This window comes from Pteropus medius, unplaced genomic scaffold (assembly GCF_902729225.1).
Source record: "Pteropus medius unplaced genomic scaffold, Ma_sr-lr_union100, whole genome shotgun sequence".
In the NCBI taxonomy this organism is placed as follows: domain Eukaryota; kingdom Metazoa; phylum Chordata; class Mammalia; order Chiroptera; family Pteropodidae; genus Pteropus; species Pteropus medius.
In genome coordinates, this window is record NW_024347788.1 from 7773936 (window position 1) to 7792713 (window position 18778).

The following is an 18778-nucleotide window of genomic DNA, read 5'->3' on the forward strand; positions in this document are numbered from 1 at the left end:
TTCTGGACGCCAGTCGTAAGCCCAGGTTGTCACCTGTACTTCCGACTGCCGGGGTAGGTACCAGAGGTTCCCACGACCCCCTCTGTCCTTGGGTTCTATTAACTTGCTAACGCAGCTCACAGAACTCAGGAAATGTTTTACTTACCAGATCATTGGTTTATTATAAAAGGCTCTAACTCAGGAGCAGCCAGACCGAAGAGGTGTGGGGAAGATGGTGGCGTTCCCATGCTCTCTTCAGGCATTCTACGACCCACCCCCATCTCCATCTCAGAGTGTCCACCACCCCGGAAGCCTTTGTGCCCCTTCCTTTTGGGTTTTTACTAGGCTTCTTTACTGGCAGCTCATCTAACCTGAGGCCCTCCGCCCTCCCCCAAGGTCAGAGGATGGGAATGAAAGTTTCAACCCTCCAATCACATGGTCAGCTCCTCTGGCCACCAGCCCCCAATCCTCAGGTGCACTCCAAAAGTCACCATGTTCATGTAACAAAAGACCCCTTTGTGGCCCTTAACCCTTGAATATTCCAAAGGTTTTAGGAGCTCTGTGCCAGAAACAGAATGAAGACCAAATGTATATTTCTTCTTATAAATCACAATATCATAATGTACTTATTACTATCACAGTAATGTACATTTAAAAATGTTATTAGCACAAAGGGATGCCTATGTATTTTATAATTCCAGTGCTGCTAAGTTAGTTGTAATTGTTTTTAGACGTTGTAAGTATATCATACAGGGTCTTGGCAGGAAATGGCTGGCAAACCCAAGGGATTTAACTGAAGAGGTTTTGGTCAGGGTTACGGAAATTAACAAGGGATAGTGAAAAACCCAGGGACTAGCAGCAGTAGGACAGCTTTCCCACACTGTAGGGAGCTGAATAATGCCCCCCACACCCTCCAAAGATGTCCATGAATACGAAACCCTATATGGCAAAAGGCACTTTGAAGTTATGATTAAATTAAAGATCTCGAGATGGGGAGATTATCCTGGATCTTTGAAGATGGAGAAAAGGCTTAGAGCCAAGGAATTTAGGCAACCTCTAGAATCTGGAAAAGATAAGAAAACTGATTCTCCCTTAGAGACTCCAAAAAAAAAGATGCAGCCCTGCAGACATAATTCAGACTTCTAACCTCCAGAATGATAACATAATAAATCTGTGATGTTTTAAGCCACTGAGTTTGTGGTAATTTGTTACAACAGCAATAAGAAATTAGATACACACCCTTCGCCTGAAGGGACAAGGAGAAAGGTTTTACCAAAGCTTAGAAAGAGCTGGAACTGTGGGGGAAGAAGGGCGGGACAGGAGCTGCAGCCACAGAGGAATGACTAGAACCTCAGTGAGGCTGGGTCGGGGTGGGGAACAGAACCAGGAGGCTGCTTCCTCTCTGTGCCTTCTGGACCACTGCCGCTGCCTCCTGTTGGCTGAACTCAAAGTCAGCCGTAGGACCAAGCAGCCCCAGTGACACAGGTCACAGAGCAGGGCAGAGAATGGATCTCGTGAAGAGAGGGAGTTGGGCAAATGGAAGATAAAGAGGAATAAGATTCTTGAATTATGCCCCCCTTGTAAGTAAAATAATCTGCACTTGAACACTATTTTATACAGACAGGGGTTCTATCATAACCCTAAAATAAGCATTTTAGCTTATTTATTAAAGATTGGAAAATCGCTTTTTTCCTCTTTTTCTGCCAGAAATTATTGCTGCAGCCTTGAGAAAGCAAACAAACAGATAAATAAATAAACCCAGAGCTCATTATTGTATAATTTTAATGGCATGATCACATTATTAGAGGCAGAATAACAAACACATCACACAGTCTCCAGAAGAATCCTTTCCTGACACGCCAGTGTACCAGGAAATACCATTTGAAAAATGTTGATCTCACTATGTGTTGTTTGTAGCTGACCATTGATATAAACTGGAATCTTTGGTTGTGTTCTTGGTTTGCCATCTCTTCATATCTGTTAGTTTATTAGTTTATTCATAGTAAGACATACATGTCCAATTGGGAAGACACATTAGACAAATAATTACAGTAACACATCCTCCTCTGTTTCAGAGAGGCCCTTAGTCCCTTTCTCCTTGGGTAGTTATTACTCAGGGATTAGTTTTAATCATTATCTTTGCCCAAGAAGCTTTCTCTGACTCTCCAGAATAGGTTAGGTCCTGTTCTTATGGAAATGTTCTTATACTTTGCCTTCAGAACGGTCATCACGGTTTTAGTTAATTATTTGTTTGGTGGTTTGTTTGATATGTTTTATTTTGCCATTAGAGTGTAAGCTCCATGCTCTGTTTTGATCACCTCTGTCCTTAGGGGCCAGCTCAGTGCTTGGTGTGTAGTGGGTTCCCACTTATATATCTGTAGAGTGAATGAATGCATGCATGAACATCAAGATAGGAGAAGTGAAGGCTGCTAAAACAGGGGGAACCACCCTGGGTTAGGGGAACAGAGAAGGACTTCTGGAGAATGGACATTTGAGCTGAGAGATGAAGGACAGCAAGAGAGCCACCCAGGTGTGGGAATTTGGGAGGGAAGCACACGGCAGCTCGGGAAGGTATTTGAAGCTACGTCGAAAAGGAGTCTTAAGCCAGACTGAAAGACCGTTCGAGGTTTTCATCTGAAGAATTTGGACCTTCTACTAACAACGCTTAGAAGTCATTAAAGAATTGGAAATAGGAAAATGATAGGTCTTTTCCCTTTAAAAGGCAGTCCTCATCGGTGTGCACAGAACTGTTGGGGCAAGTGCCACTTGGAGGTGGTGGGACCAGCTAGGTGACGTGATGAATTTGGGTAAGAAACAGTGTGGCTTGGACTGGGACAGTGGCAGAGGCTCTGCGGATTCCTGCAATCATATTTTATTCATCACGTATTTGCTGTGCATCTACTATGTACCAGGCAACATTCTAGGAAATGCCGATACAATGGCGAATAATACAGATGAAGTCCTTGAAAATACGGGATTTATATATTAACTGAGGAGTGGAATGTTGACAAATGAATGTGTAAATAAATGGGCCAGAAAGGTTCATTACCTTAAAGGAGCAACAGGTGGACTGACAATAGAGTTTCCAGTCCAGTCTATCGTCCATTCTATTGTCGTCAGCATCCAGTGGGATGGCATCTCTAGGGAACTCCAGGAAAAGAATCGCCAAGCGGTAGGAATGTCACATGAAGAACTCTGTAGGAATGACACATGTGGTCCTACAATGGGAAGCTCCTGGGTCAGACATACCTGAACATGGTTCAGAGATCTGCGAGACCTTCTTGTAAGCTGAGGATTATGATATCAAGGAATGAAAATACATGTATAAAACATTGAAAAGGAAGGGGCTGCAGTAAAGTCCTTGTGGGCTTAGTTGTTAGAACACATTAAAAAAAAATCGATGCTAATAAAGATTTAGAAAGTTCGAGATATAGACTTGTTTCTCAAAAGAAGAAAGACAGGGAAGAGGAGGAAATCAACCCCGACTTCCTGTTCAACAAACAGAAAGTGGGAAGAGGCTCATGAGGGTGAGAAAATCAATGTGAATTATTTCGAACATTTGTTTCCTCTCTTTTTGTATCAAACTTGATACACATACACATGTAAAATGCTAAAAGCACCTTGGAATTTGAACAAAGCATTTCATTTGTACAGGTCCTTTTTCATCCAGCCTGGTGGTTCGTCCTGGATGTGCTGAGTTCTAAGTGTTCAGCTGAGAACACCAGCTTTAGTAACTTAGAGATGTGTCCTTTGTAATCAGTCTTGCCCACAGACGTGCCCATTAGAGAACCAGGCAGAAAGAGGACACAAGATTAAAAAGCATTAATGAAAAGTGGAAACAGACTACATGTCCACAGGTGTTTTAATTGGCCAGACCCTCCCTTACTTCCTGCTGAAGGTGTATCAGAATTTCTGAGCGATTTCATATTTTCATTTTTCTCGCCAAGGGGTGCAGTTTTGAAGAGAGGCTTTTAAAAAGCCCTAGACGGTTTTCTTTAGTGATAAAACTAACATTTAACTACACCACCAACTTTGTGGAACATCGCTCTTTCCTGATTGACAGTTGGACAAGCCCTCCTTGGGGCGGCCTACATTTAGGAGTAGATCCCTCTTCTCTTTAGGGTGCTGAAAAAAATAAGCGCCAGTCAGTAGGAATGTCACATGTCATCTGTGGTCCCATAGATGAAGTTAACAGGCTCCTTACCCCTCTCTCTGTACCTTTTCCTTTTATTTTTATTTTTTAAGTCACATTGGTGCCTATAGGCTCTGTGCTGTCGCATTCGAAACTTGCCTCGCTCAGAGCCACTTGGAGGATGCAGAAGCAGGGATTTGGGAAGGGGGTTCTGGTTTTCTAATTCTGCCGGAATACTTAATTTAGAACCTATATTTGGAACCACGACGGAGACTACACCCTCAGAATCCCCCAGTACGTCCTTTGCTAGGTTTTTGTTTTTGTTTTTGTTTTTGTTTTGGCGGGGGAGCGGCGGAAGGGGCAGGAAAGAGAGACAGATGGGAAGGGCCTTCAGGGATCACCAAGTCCAACTTCCTAAATCCGGTGGGGGAAACTGAGGCTCAGGGGTGCGAACTGCCCGAGGACGTCTATGATGTCACCTTTATCCTCCACCAAGACAGGCATCTGCGTCTCCCCTGCCCGTCTCTTCGCCCTCCAGAAAGACAGCTGAGGATGGGCAAGTGGCGTCTGGATCCGCTGGACCAACCCACAGCGGCCTCCCCCGAGGGCCGGCGGGCAGGGGGAGGAGGCCTTCGAGCGAGAGTGAGAGGCGAGGGAGGGCGCGAGGAAGGAAGGGGAGCCCGAGGTGGGAGTGGAAGCGGCGGCCTCGCCGGGGCTGATTGGCTCGCGGGGCCGGCCCTCTCCGAGGGGTTTATAAGAGTTGGGGCGGCCGGGCGCCCTGCCCGCTCACCCGCGCGCCAGGAGCAGCGCCCGGCCCTGAGCGCCCCACGTCCCGGCCCGCCTGGCCCCGCGCTGGCTCCGCGCTGCCCTGGGCGGCGGGCAGAGCCGCAGGCGAGCGAGTGAGACGGTGGCGAGCGCCATGCGCCGCGCCAGCCGAGACTACACCAAGTACCTGCGCGGCTCGGAGGACATGGACGGCGGCGGGCCCGGCGCCCCGCACGAGGGCCCCCCGCACGCCCCGCCGCCGCCCGCGCCGCACCAGCCCGCCGCCGCCTCCCGCTCCATGTTCGTGGCTCTCCTGGGGCTGGGGCTGGGCCAGGTCGTCTGCAGTGTCGCCCTGTTCCTCTACTTCCGAGCGCAGGTGAGTGCTCGCTCTCCCGGGGCGCGCGCGCGCGCGCGGGGCGCACCCGTCCTGTCCCTCCCGCACTGGAGGGACACTGAGTCTGGCCGCCCGGCTCGGCCCCCCCAGCTCTTGCATATTCAGGAGAGGAAAGTGACTCTAATGAGAGGGCGTCCGGCGCGGGGACAGCCTGGCGCAGGGCGCGGGGCCCGGCGCCCTGGCCTCTGGTCCCCGCGCACGCACCCGGCGCCGCAGAGCGGGGCGCGTCCTAGTGGTTTGAATTTCCCCCGGCGACACAGCATTGGCCGCTCACCTCTTCTGGAAGTGATCACGCACTTTCCTCCCCTTCCATGTCTCGCTGGGAGCTAAGAATTAACTTATGTCCCTTTGGGAAAAAAATGAACGCCTTTCCTCAGGCACCGAACCTTCCTGCCCCTTCCTGCCCACCACCTGGAGGGGTTGGGCTGGCTGCTTTACAGGTAGGCTCGGGGCGGGGGCGGCGGCTGGAGCCTCGGGTGGTGATGTCCCAAGCCCTCAGATGCGCCTAATGACCAGCGCGACCCCGGGGGCAGCTTGCGCTGGGTGAAAGAGAAGGGAAGGACCCTGGGTCTCTCCACCGAGGTGGGCGGAGGAAGGAAGCAAGGTGTGTGGGAAGGTGGGGACGTTCTCGTCCCTGACAAGTCTCGCTGCAGTCTAACAAATAACCAGCCTTTTAAAAGGCGAGGAAGACAGCTTGGAACTAGCGAGAGCTAGAAAGGAAGGGGTAAATGTGTCATATTATGCTTTCTGGTGGTTTATGCTCTTGTATTTTCTTGGAAATTGCAGTGCAGTTGGTTGGATTCATTCAAATATTCTCGTTTGTTGCTGTGAACTCTTTCTCAGAGGAAGTGGAGGGCTGACTGTGCATTTTTTTATGGGAAAAGAGAGTTGGGTTTGGACTTCATTGGTTTTCAGATTCAAAGGTGATTACTAAACCAAACTGGACGCGTAAAAACATGGCATTGCTCGGGTCGGATGGGTTTTTGACATGTGCCAAGAGTCTGAACTCCATTACTTGTAATCATAGGCTTTTTGTTAAATATTCATTGTCCACTAGTTTGCGTTTTATAGAACTAGTTTGACTGTATAGTAATAAAAATAATCTTTACCTATCGAGAAGTTTTTTCCCCCCTATAAAATAACTTTTGAGTGGTTTACTTGCAACACAGATTAAACAAATCTGCATGAAAGCGATGAAATGTTTTTTCTTTCACTGCAACATGTTGCAGTAAAGAATGAGTGGTTTATTCATTTTCCCATCCATGTTGCTCCCACCCCCCCAATGCTTCTGTGTTGAGTGCCTGCATTGCACAGGACACTATTAATTGCTATGGGATATGGGCTAAGAATCATTTATTCCAAATACAATGTCTACTGACTGTGCATGCTGTGGGCCAGGTAATTGAGACGCTTACCACAAAAGGCTTAACATTCTTAGTCAAACCAGAGAGCAGCATTCAGAAAAGGACTAGAAGATGCTCTAGTTCTCTATCCTTTATCTTTCCTAACGCCTTAGGGATTTGGCATTTTCATAGTGGTAATAGCGAAGTGAGTGTTTGGCATTGAAAGAGCCATAGGGAATGAATGAGTTCTAGGGACCATGAGCAGCTTAGATCGGCTAGAACCATGGAAATCGACATGGCCAGGTAAGAGAGTAACCTGCTGGGCTCTTATTATGGTTGTTTGGCTTCTTGATAGGAATTCTCAATATCAATAGTCTGGCGGGCTGAGGATCACTCATCATAACTTAGGGGTCTTGATGTCCATAGATAATAGTGAAACTCTCGAAACTTTTTCCAAAGTAAACATGTAGGTTAGTAAGCCTAGCTAGAACATTTTCATTTGGAGAATGTAATGCCATCAGATTTCTGGGTACAATTTTCCTAAATGGCATGAAGATTGAGTTTCTCTAAGACTTATGCAAAATATGTTAGCCATTCCTCTGAACCCAATTTTGTGCTGCATTTTTAAAAGGTCATCTCTAGGAAAGAAGTAAGATAAAGAGCAATGTATTCATAAGAATACACCACCAGATCCGGCTGCATATTATTGACTATGGTATCTCAGTTTGATACCTAGAGGAAGCTTAATCATTTAGAGATACATACTGAAGTAGTTACAAATGAAATGCTGTGATGTCTGGAGATTGTTTCAGAATAATTGGTGGGGAAGGTGGGGGAGGGGAAGTGGTTGCTCAGAGATGAAGCAAGATTGGCCTTGACAATGGTTGAAGCTCATGATGGGTACGTGGGAGTTTGCGCTGCAATATTTTTTCCACTTTTATATGTGCTGGAGGCTTTCTTTCAAAGTTCTAGAGAAGAGAAGAGACTCTATGGGACCTGTCACCGACTTAACATTTTCACTTATGTCAACTCCTTTGATTAGAACTGGGCACCAAATAAGATATCATTTTTTTGACTCCTCCTAAAGTTGTTTCTGAATGCATTTGAACTGGAATTAAATCCTCTAGCATCAGGTAACTTGTTTGCAGTTTACAGGAAAAAAATGAGAGTAAGGGACCAGTTTTATTGTTTTTATTTAAGGAGAAAGGGCATACAAATCCTTAAGAAAAAACAGTTCGGTTTCGTTTTAAATGCATTTAGAAGAATGCCCAGAATAAATAAAAATTACAGTGACATTAAAAAAAATTTCTTTTTTCCTTCTCAACTCATGTTTGAATAGTTAAAAGTGAATCAGCCTTCTGAATGTTTGTAGATTGCTGTTGCCTAGATTAAAAAAAAAATACTAGATCCAGTGTAGATTGGCTTTTTCCCCACCAACCTTGCCAAAGAAAAAATACCATGTGGCTTGTGCTATATATTTACCACATAGTATTCATACTTTGGTTTACAAAAAAAAAAAAAAAAAAAAAAAAAAAAAAAGGAAGAAAAAAAAAACTTTGAAAAGGTTGATTTATTAAAATTTGTATGTACTTTTTTTAACATCTCTATAACCATATTCAAAATTTAGAGATAAGCTTTTCAGAAAGCTCAGTCTCTGCTGCTCTTTTGTGCACACTGATCCCCCATGATGCACATCGACCTCCCTGGCTTTTTGCTACCCAAACAGGGCAGCAGTCACTACTGAAAATCTGATGCAGAGGTGTGCGGGCTGCTGGTTTGAAAAGACAGATAACGAAGTAGCACAAATGTCAAGCATCCTGCCTCATTTAAACCTACACACGATTAAGTTTCAAGGAAGTTTTTTTTTTAAACTTTTTTAAAAGACTGAGTTCATTTCATATGAACTATATCATCTGATAAATGCATTTTACAAATCTGTTTTAAGTCAGATAGTCAAGATTTATTTAACTTTGTCAGACATTTCTAGGCACAGCGAACCCATTTGTAACTCAGTTTACAGTGTTTTTTTTTTTTTTTTTTAAATAAATTTCTGTGTTTCTCTGTGGAGTAGAAATTCCAAGAAGGTAAAGACTGTTTTGCTCACTACCTTCTTCGTAGCATCTAGCCCAGTCTTTGGCATGTTTAGTTCACCGAGAAAGCTTTTCGACGCTAGAAATAGATCCATTTCTCATTTGCACTATGTAAATGAACTAATATGTAAATGATTCAGACTGCTGTGTCAGGAGGCGGGTTGTGGGGTAGGAGGTACAGCCTGTCAGTCAGTGGATGAGCACTGCGGGGTGTCCAGCTCCAGCCCCACGCCCAGCCCCGCTGCTCCTTGGCAGGGAGATCACACAGCAGGGGCCCTGGTGGATGTGCATGTGCCGCCCCGCACCTCCACGCCCCCCTTCCCTACTGGCCTCCATTCCTGGTCTCCATTCTCAGAAACGAGAGCTGCCAGAGGCCTGAAGTGGGAAAGACATTTATTTGTAGATTAAAAATAAATTTCTCTTAAGTAAAAAAAAGTAAATAAATGAGTATATCAAAATTAGTTAGGCTATGCTGTCATGATGTCTTCTGGGACAATAGTTTGTGATGTTTTATATGTTTTAGCTCCGATGTTGTCTTCTGAAGCCGTGGTTCTCAGTGGCGCATTGAGACGCGTGAGAGAGAGTCCAGTGGCCCCTGCCCTTCGGGATGCTGATTAAATGGGAGTGGGATCTGGAGATGGACATTTTTTATGGGGGGAGGAAACTTTGCATCATATTTCTTTGCGTGAGGTCATTAACCATTGATAAGTGTTGCTGTACTCTGGTACTAACTGGTGTTACTTGTGAAGACACTTTAAAATTGGTGTCCAAGGAAATCCGGAGTCATTTAATAGTAGAAAATCTGTATTCATTTGAGATTTGAAAGTGTTACTTGTCAAACGCTAATGTGCATCCAGATCACCTGGGATCTCTTTAGAATGCAGATTCCCAGGCCGGGTGCAGGGTGGAGGAGGGCGGGGTTGTGAGGGGGGTGACTGACTTCTGCATTCCTAATCAGTTCCCGGTGAGCCTGAGATGCTGCAGGTGTTTGGGCCTCACTTCCAGTAATGAGAGTGTTCAAGACTGCTGTTTCTGACAGGTGATGCTTGGCTTGTCGGTAGGACTTGGGCTGAACCAATTTTAGGGTCCCCAGGCACTTCCCCTCTGACACACACTGTTCCTTTAGCTCAGCAGTTTCCTGGTGGGGAGCCAGCTGAGGCCCTTGCATGCTCCTTCTTTCTTGAGGTCTGAACTCAACGACCCTTCACATCCGTGGCCCAGGCTTCTCTGGTTTTGTGGAAACTCATTGGCATAAGTGAGCTTTTTTTTTTTTGAAGTATGTGATTGAAAGCTTTCCTTATATAAAAACTCACATATTCTGATTCTTACTAATTATTTTAAAGAAAATATGAAAAGTAAATCTGGATTGCAAAGAGTTTTGCTTCATGAGCGATACCTTTCCAAGATTATAGGTAGATAAGCCTTATCTTTTACAAGATGGGAATAATAACATCCATAGAAGTGGATGCACATTTGTCGAAAGGCTGTCATTTTATCTTGAGAATTTCGGATATGGATAGGGTACTTTTCAGGTTATTTATGATGGATCTTAAATAAACTCAAACATCTTTCTGATTACTTTAAAAAAGGTAATTATATTATGGAAAATTTCCACACTGACTTCAAAGAAAGGGCGGGAAGGATTATAAATTGCTAAAAAAATTAAATGAAAATTCTGAACGTGAAAAAAAAAAGATAGTTACACCATGGAATAGGGACTTGGTATTGGCTGGAAACTTTTGTAATTTTTCCTGTTTTCCCCCGGTTTTTCATCTAATCTGTATCTACTAATAAGTAAATGTACACGAAGTACCGTGAATTTTTTGAAAGTAAAGGACAACAGATAAAACTTACTATTAAAACAATCGTCAGCTAATTATCTCTACTCTTTACTTGGCAGTTGAAACCACTACAAAGGCTTGTGAGAGACCGGGGTGCAGTGGGCAGAGAATCTCAAGAAAACAGTAATACTAAAGGAAGTACTTAGGTTGGCACATGTTTAATTAGATGACCGGCTAATAACTTGATGGGGACATTCTGGATGGGACAGGAAGTTTAGCATCCCCTCAACACATATCCGCATAGCCGGCTCACCCCACACTGCCCTCCTCATTCCTGTGACATCCTATCTCACACACACACACATTCCCAGGCACCCCCGTGACGGATGGACCACGCCAGGTTGAGAAATCCTGATGAGAGGATCCACAAAAAGGAAAATCATGCTCTGGCTTCAGGTTTTCTTTGGGACTAGGAAATGGATTTCTGTCCCCCTTTTTTTTTGGCTGATTCAAATGCACATTAATTAATTAATTAAAGATGATGTTAATTTCACTGGGTTTATGTCGGTAGGCTTCATGCTTTGAAGATCTAAGAGGGCTTCCCATCTAGCATGCTGCATGGTAAAGGCAAAAAGCTTTCTCTGCCTGCCTCCACCACGTGTGACTTCCTTGCCACCCCATCCTCCATGAGGACTTCACCTAGTCAGATGATTGTGACAATTTCCCCATGAATCACATGTGTACGCTTCTGTTGCAGATGATGATCAGCTACTTATAAAAATGAATTCGAAGTCAACGTTTTCTCCAATTTGAGGATGATTGTATTAACTATTAATCATTGGGGACATAAAGACTTGCAAAAATGAGGTTTTTTTGCTCTTGAGTCACACTTTATTAAATAGCAGAATGATTAATGTTAAACATTCTAATATCCTAACACTTTTTTCCCCCTCAGATGGATCCTAATAGAATATCCGAAGATGACACTCACTGCATTAACAGAATTTTCAAACTCCATGAGAACGCAGATTTGCAAGACACAAGTCTGGAGACTCAAGACACAAAATTGATACCTGATTCGTGCAAGAGAATTAAACAGGCCTTTCAAGCAGCTGTGCAAAAGGTGAGTGCACACTGACATTATAAGTCAAGGGCCCTCACCGACTCTCCTGATAATGAGATTAAAACTGGCTAAGTGCTGTGGACTCTGTTCTTTTTTCATTTTAAGAATTTGTAAAAGAGCCGGAGAGAATTTTTTAAAGGATTAGCAGAATCCTTTTGAAATTGGTGGCGATCGATTGTGGTGACCAGGGATGTTCACGTTTATGCAAATATCTTTTTCTTTTCTTTTCTTTTTCTCACACTTGGAAGGAGGACAAAGGTGGTTTGTGGTAGTGGGTCGGTTTCGCTGGGTCGAATTCCCTGCATAGAACCATTCCCATTCACAGCGTTTCCTTTGTGTTTGTTTCTGTGATGGGGGGGATCCCTGATGTACGCCCTGTTGATCCGGGGCTCTGCTGAGAATAGTCGTAACTGGTCCATTGCTGTTATCTGTGGTGAGGAGGTAAGCAAGCAGAGCAGGCGACGATGAGATGGGCGGGACGGACATCCCGTGACATTATCTCATTTTCTCGGAGAGCGGAAGGGAAGAGAAGAGATGCAGACAGAGAGAGGACCAGTGACTTCTCGTGCTGACAGTGCCAATTGGGAAACACTATAATAATCGCCTGTTTTACTTTCCTGGATAAAGTCACTTGAGAATTCGTCAGCCTTGGCATCATTATACTTACTGACTCCACCAAAAACTGGCTAGAAACCAGTGACTCCAGAGCCTGCGCACTGGCATGCACTGCATGCTTGCACGCACATCTGCGTGGACTCCTGTATCCACCCAGACATCTCAGCCTCTAGTTTGCAACTCCCTGTGCTACCTCTGATCATCTTAGAGTGAATCCCAAAGTTCTCAGATTCCTCGCGTCTAAATTCAATGTTAAGTTAGTTTACTTTTTACAATGCCACACATAGTATTAGCATTTAAAAAAGAAGGAAATGTGTTGAACATAGAGATAGGTCTGTTTTGTAGAACCTTAAAAGTTGATATTTGCTGTATTTTATCAAATCTAGATACCACCAATTTTCAACGGTGATGCATTATTTTGTGCATCACAAAGAAAAAATGTTGGCTAAAATTTTAGACATGATTATCCTAGATTTTAGTTGCATCTTAATTTCAGAGATACTAAAATGTAAAAAAAGGACATCATAGAATCGATAAAGTACATATTGCTCTTATGTACGTAAGAGAGCATATTGCTTATAATATTACATTTTCATTATAACTATCATGTAGGTGCTTAGTTTTATGCAGTAGATATATATATACTTTAAAATATGGGATTAAATTCGATCTTTGTTTCGTATATTATAATTTTTGAGCTATAGCAACAGCAGTTCTGCTAATCTATTCGTTTTTATTGTTTTGTTTTATGTTTCATTTTCATTTGTCTGTTTTTAATTTCATCTCCCAAATACTAAATAATCCTTCTATAAACAATTTACATGTACTGGAAGTAATTATTCATTCAAAACTGAACTCCTAATTAAGGTAATTCTGATTAGGTAAAAGAGTGTTTTCTAATTTTCTATTTAGATCTCTTCATTGTAAGTTTATCTCCTTACAATGAAGAGAAATAAATTCTTAATTTTATTGGCTTCCTGGTCTTAAAAATTATCTTTGTGTTCATTCTGAAAGAATAAGTATGCAAGATTAGCCAAGATAATTAAAAAAAATAAATATTATTAAGAACAGATATCGTTAGCATTTGTCTAAGAAGGCAAGAATGGTTCATCTTAACAAGTCAAAGGAGAAGGACATTATCATCTCATCACTACTGAGAAGTGCTCGACAAGATTTTTCTTTTATTTCTGATGTTTAAAATCTATTAGAAAATAGAACTAGATAGATTCTTGATGTTACCCCAAATCGCTCATATTTAAAAGTTCGCTAATGATGGAAAACGGACATTTCTCTTACAGCAACACAGCGAAGATGCCCAGTGGCCCATGTTATTTGCCATTGCTTGAAATGTACTAGCTCGTGTAATTAACAAGAGAGTGAAGTAATAAAATATATGAAAATGAGGAGAAGGCAGAGTTTAAATGTGATAAGATCGTATTTTGGGGAAAATTCTAAAGAAACTGAAAGGCGACAGGCAAAATAAAATAAGTCCATTTGTAGAAATTAATAAGTGATAATCACTAGCTGCCCCCATCTCAAACAATAATTAGAAAACATAAATGAAAGTTTACATTCATAATTTTTTAAAGAGCCCTAAAAATAAACTTAGCAAGAGATGTACGAAGCTTATGGAAATAAAACCGGGAAACTCTACGGAAACTTTTGAAGTTGGACTGGATGACGTAAAAACATAAGTATGCAAATCACAATCTGTGAAAGATAGCGAAGACCTCAGAGCAGAACCTATCGCATGTGTGTGACTGTATGTGTGTACATGATTTCATGTCATATAAAATTATTTTAAAGAGGTGGGCATAGTTTGCATTCTTCAAAACTGGCGCTGGGAGAATTTGTTTCCTATTTTTAGAAAGCAGTAACCTTATCTCATGTCTCAAGGGCAAACATCCCGGATGGAGAGAGTCCTCGGGGGCCAGTCACTGCTCCTTGGCAGGTCTGCTACACCTTCTGTAGCTTCAGCGAGCTTCTCTGCCCTGACCAGCCTCATCCGAACTTACCTGTTCATTGTCCTATTTCCTTTGAGCTTTCTAAGTGACTGCCTAGATGATAGACCCATTTGTACTTGAAGATGTTGATGAGCAATAATAGCAGAATTTTTACTATTTTAGGAGCCTTTTGGAGACATGGTACCTCATTCCAAAAGAATAACCTTAATTATGAGAGATTCAGTACTAGCAAGCCAGGGGAGAGAGATTTGTGGGCAGACACGAAGTCTTGTTAGAAGCACACAGTCTTAACTAAACTAATAGGTTAGAATGACTCACAAAAGGAGTAGAACTTTATTTTATTAACTTCATATCTGTTTCTGTCGTGCTATAGGACTTTACGTATTATGCATGGGTAGTAATATCACACACAGGTAATCTAATTTTTAAAGAACTGTCATGATATGCCGATGTGTGTTTGGAGCTAGAAGATTCCAGACAAGAGGATCTGTAGGAAGGAGACGAGATTTATCCATGCCTTATCATTAGGGTCAACCAATGTTTATTAAGTGCACATACTGTGCTAGGCACTTTGCCATAACTTCTCCTGTGCCTAATGATTTACTTCTCTTTTATTCTTGCCAAATAATGACTTGCCAAATGTGTTATCCTTTGATAAGCATTACTGGTTAACACGACATCTACATATCTTGCCAAAATAATCAGATTATTCATTTCTCTCGCCAATGCTGAAAATAGGTTGTATGTATCAGGCGTTCATAAGGAGGTTTGTATCTCAGTTTCAGTTCTCATATGGATAGTGAGTGATCCCGTGAAACAAAATTACATGTGTGACTGTAATTATTATTGAGAGATCAATCCACCCAGTGGTAACAAATGCTAGACACAAGCACAATATCACATTATATGTGTGCAAAGAGTGGTGTTTACCCAACTCGTCTTTGGTCAGACAAGTAATGCTGTTTTTCCCCGTTTTTTTGTTTGTGGCTGGGTTTTCTTGGCTTTTTTTCCCCTTTAGCACAGAACTCCAAAAAGCCTCTCAGTGATCCAGCCCTACCAACCACAATTTGCAAAGTCTCTCATAGCAGTCTAGGACAATAAAGAAAACACTAGTCCAAATACAGCGTCCGATTTATAAAGCCAGTCTTATTTCCAGCTCCAGTGGCCTCTGTGGCTTCTGCTAGCCTGAGCTGCAGAGCGGTGAGCTCAGGCCTGAGCGCGGGACTGCCCTACATGGCGGGGAGGGCACATGGCCCTCCGACCTCCCGGCCAGTCCTAGCGGAAAGCCATCTGCTTCTGCACTAAATATACATTCTGAGGACTTGGGGCTGTGACTCTGGCTGATTTTCGGTGGTTGATTTCACATTGGGTACCTGTCTGCGAAAAACTTCCTGAAACTTACTTTCGGAGGTATCTGAGGGAACAGTATGCAGGAGAGACGTCAATATCCTAATTACACGATCATTTTGCTCTCCAAAGTGAGATGTTCAGTATATTCAAGCTGACCCCCAAGGACATGGAAAGGACGCATGGGGACGTACATGTATACGTATTTTTCAAATATTAGCTTTTAAAAGCTATGTTTTTGTGAATTATAATATTTTATAATGTACCTGGAGTGTTTTTATTTAATATTTAAATAAATAAATACGTATGTTCGAGAGCATTAAATTATTTTTTTTTCCTGTAAGAGCTGCACAGTCAGAAGTATTTGGAGACCATGGAATGAATTGCAAGCTCTGTCAGGACCAGAAATGCAGCCATTGTGTTCATATTTGAATATGTCGAACCTAATGTAGCCTCAAGAATGAAGGAAAAGAAGAAATGGATGTTTGATGACTGATTGAACTCTGTAAATTAATGTTTTTAAGTAAAAATGGGCATCGGCCAACTCATAAAGCCATTCAGAATTATTATAAACCTGGTTTTCAATGATCTGATGTCTTTCCAATGTTACAATTGAGAATTATTAATATTATAGCCTGAGGCAATACTACAGGTTAAATTGTTTTGAAAATCATCTTCATCCTGATCACTTCCTTTAGTTACATTTTTCTCAGGTCTCTTAGCCTGTAAACTATGCGGAGTCAGGCCTGCAATGTGAACTAAAAACATGGCTCCGGCTTCTTTTATGAGTACAATTTTATAAAATTCCAATTTCACTCCAGAATATGATAACAACCAGCAATGAGTTCTCTTTTGGCATTTTCTTGACTAGCTACAGTTAATCCTTGACCAGCATAAGTTCTAATTACACAGGTCACTTAGACATGGACTTTTTTTTCCTATAGATACTATAAATATATCTTCCTTATGATTTTCTTAATTATGTTTTTCCTTTATCTTATTTTTCTGTAAGAATACAGTACATAATACATATAACAGTACAAAATGTGTTAATTGACGGCTTTTGTTATCAGTAAAGCTTCTGGTCAACTGTGGGCTGTTAGTAGTTAAGTTCTTGGGGAGTCAAAAGTTATACGGGAATTCTCAACTGCATGGGGTGGGCAGCTCCCCATACTCACATTGTTCAAAGGTCACCTGTATTTGTTGGAGTCAGTAGCTTGTGAGCCTCCAAACACTGGAAAATTGGGAGTAAGACCAGAGAGCTATCATCATTGAACAATTCTTACTTGAAATTCTTTTTTTTCTTTTAATTTCCATGAGATCAGCACGTATTTAATCTCATCTTCTGCAGGATTCACAATGTAAATGCAAAATACTCCTGATATTAGGAGCAGGGTACCCGAATATTCACAACACTTTGATCCACAATGAAATACTCACTGTTATCTGGTCTCCACTGCTGTAACATAAAGACTCATCATTCAGCGAACTATGTAAGGCAGAAGTTTTTTCTCTTCCATGCAATAATCTTGGGGGAAAGAAAAACTGAGGGCAGTACTTGGGAGCTGAGATATCCTCACTTCTGGTAGCATCCTATTGGCGGAACTTAACTCATGAGGCCATATTTGCTGCAAGGGAGGCTGCACAGTATCTTCTAGCTAAGTGGCCATTTGCTCACCATTTGCCATCGAAGGGGCTCGCCTATAACTGATGGGAAAAAAGAGTGATTGGATCCTAGGGGACAGTGAGCGGTCTCTGATAGCCACTAAACCCTATTCCAGCCGGAAAGTGGGCTCATTGCATGAGCAAGGGTTAACTGCAAACACATAAGTCTGTGAAAAATTTGAATGGTAAAGATTTGTTTTCTAAAGGTTAAAATTCTTCAGAATTATTTAGATTGCAGGGGAGAGAGAAATTTAAGAGTAGATTTAATAGCATGCATCTTTTTGAGGAACTTTCAAAAGCCTGCTTAGGCATGTGACTCTGTGACCTTTGAACCTTGACGGTCACCTGAACAGTTTTTAGTAGCTTTTGCGGATTTAGGAACATTAATTTAAAACCAGAAAGTTCATCAGATAAAGCGGTTGTTTTTTGTATATGTAAAGCTGATCCCTTAGAATTCCAATGTGAACTATTACAAGAAGGCTATTTTCATTTTTAAAACTAAAATACGTAAGAAATCAATTAAAATTTGAGTAAATGCTAACTCTTAATGAAATTATTATCACTGGAGTTGGTGTATAACCATTTTTTTCATTTGCTTTCTAGTGAAAGATGTATGTGCACGTGAACACACACACACACACACACACACACACACACACACACACACACTGAAAACAGGGGAAGAAATGAAGCTTCATTCATTCTCTCTTTGCCTTGGTCTCTAAGAGTATGCATCCCAAGAAAGTTTCTTGTAAACCCACAAGGAAACTTGGGGTTTGGGGCATTGATGTTCCCAAATCAAGATGTTAGTCATGTAGTGGTTTTCCAATGGGATTCCTTCTCTGTTTGCCATAACAGTTTTGGGAACTGCAATTCAATCAACCCCAATCATATCTAGCATTTATAAAAGCTGTCTTTATGGGAAAGCTGAAGTAAGACCCGCAGAATTTTCCTACAGCACTGAGGCCATCTCCTGCTTTCTGCCCAACAACGGGCTCCTGGCTGTGATGTGTTCAGTCTCAGGGAAGATTCAGGGGAAACGGGAGATGGTTTGCAAGAGAGAAATAATCAGGGAGTGGGGTCCTCAGAGGTGGACTTACCTCCATGCCGGAAGCAGTCCATGGTGCAAGAAGAGATATTCTGGATTGACAGTTTGAAAGAAGCAGAGATGAGGAAGGACCTGCCTGAGAGAGGAGCCCCTAACTCTGACTACGTGGCATGGAATTTGGGGCTAAGATTCCAGAAGTGAACAAAACCGAGGGTCCTCCGCTGGAGAGGAGGGCGCTGGAAGGTGGACTGGAGTGTCCACCAGGGGTGGCTCATCCTCGGGGGAGGACAGCCCGTGGGACTAGGGAAGGGTGTGCCCTGGACCAGTCTTCCCAAACCTGCTGGTCTCAGCAATCACCCGAGGACCTCGCTTCAAGTAAATAAAATACATGCACAAGGGAAAGGCCCCCAGGTCTGTCACACAGGCTCTGACTTGGCAGTGCAGGGGTCCGTCCTGTGACTTCAGAAAGCCTCCCCTAGCGGAGCCGGTCTGTCTTTACAGTGTTGGCGTCGTAATAGTGGTGGTGTTAGTA

At 42.6% G+C, this 18778-nt stretch overlaps 1 protein-coding gene across 2 annotated transcripts in view; it reads left to right on the top strand.

The window, feature by feature from the left end:
- Positions 1–5006: 5006 nt before the first annotated feature.
- Positions 5007–18778, top strand: part of TNFSF11 (TNF superfamily member 11) — a 35116-nt gene continuing 21344 nt past the window's right edge. Inside the window, exons 1-2 of one of the 2 annotated variants that reach the window (XM_039877349.1) lie at positions 5007–5252; positions 11440–11607. In XM_039877349.1, the coding sequence (XP_039733283.1) occupies positions 5031–5252; positions 11440–11607 (390 nt within the window). In that variant the 5' untranslated portion in view covers positions 5007–5030. Of the gene's footprint in view, positions 5253–5588; positions 5711–11439; positions 11608–18778 lie in introns of those variants that run through there. The other variant, XM_039877350.1, reaches the window with a different exon arrangement.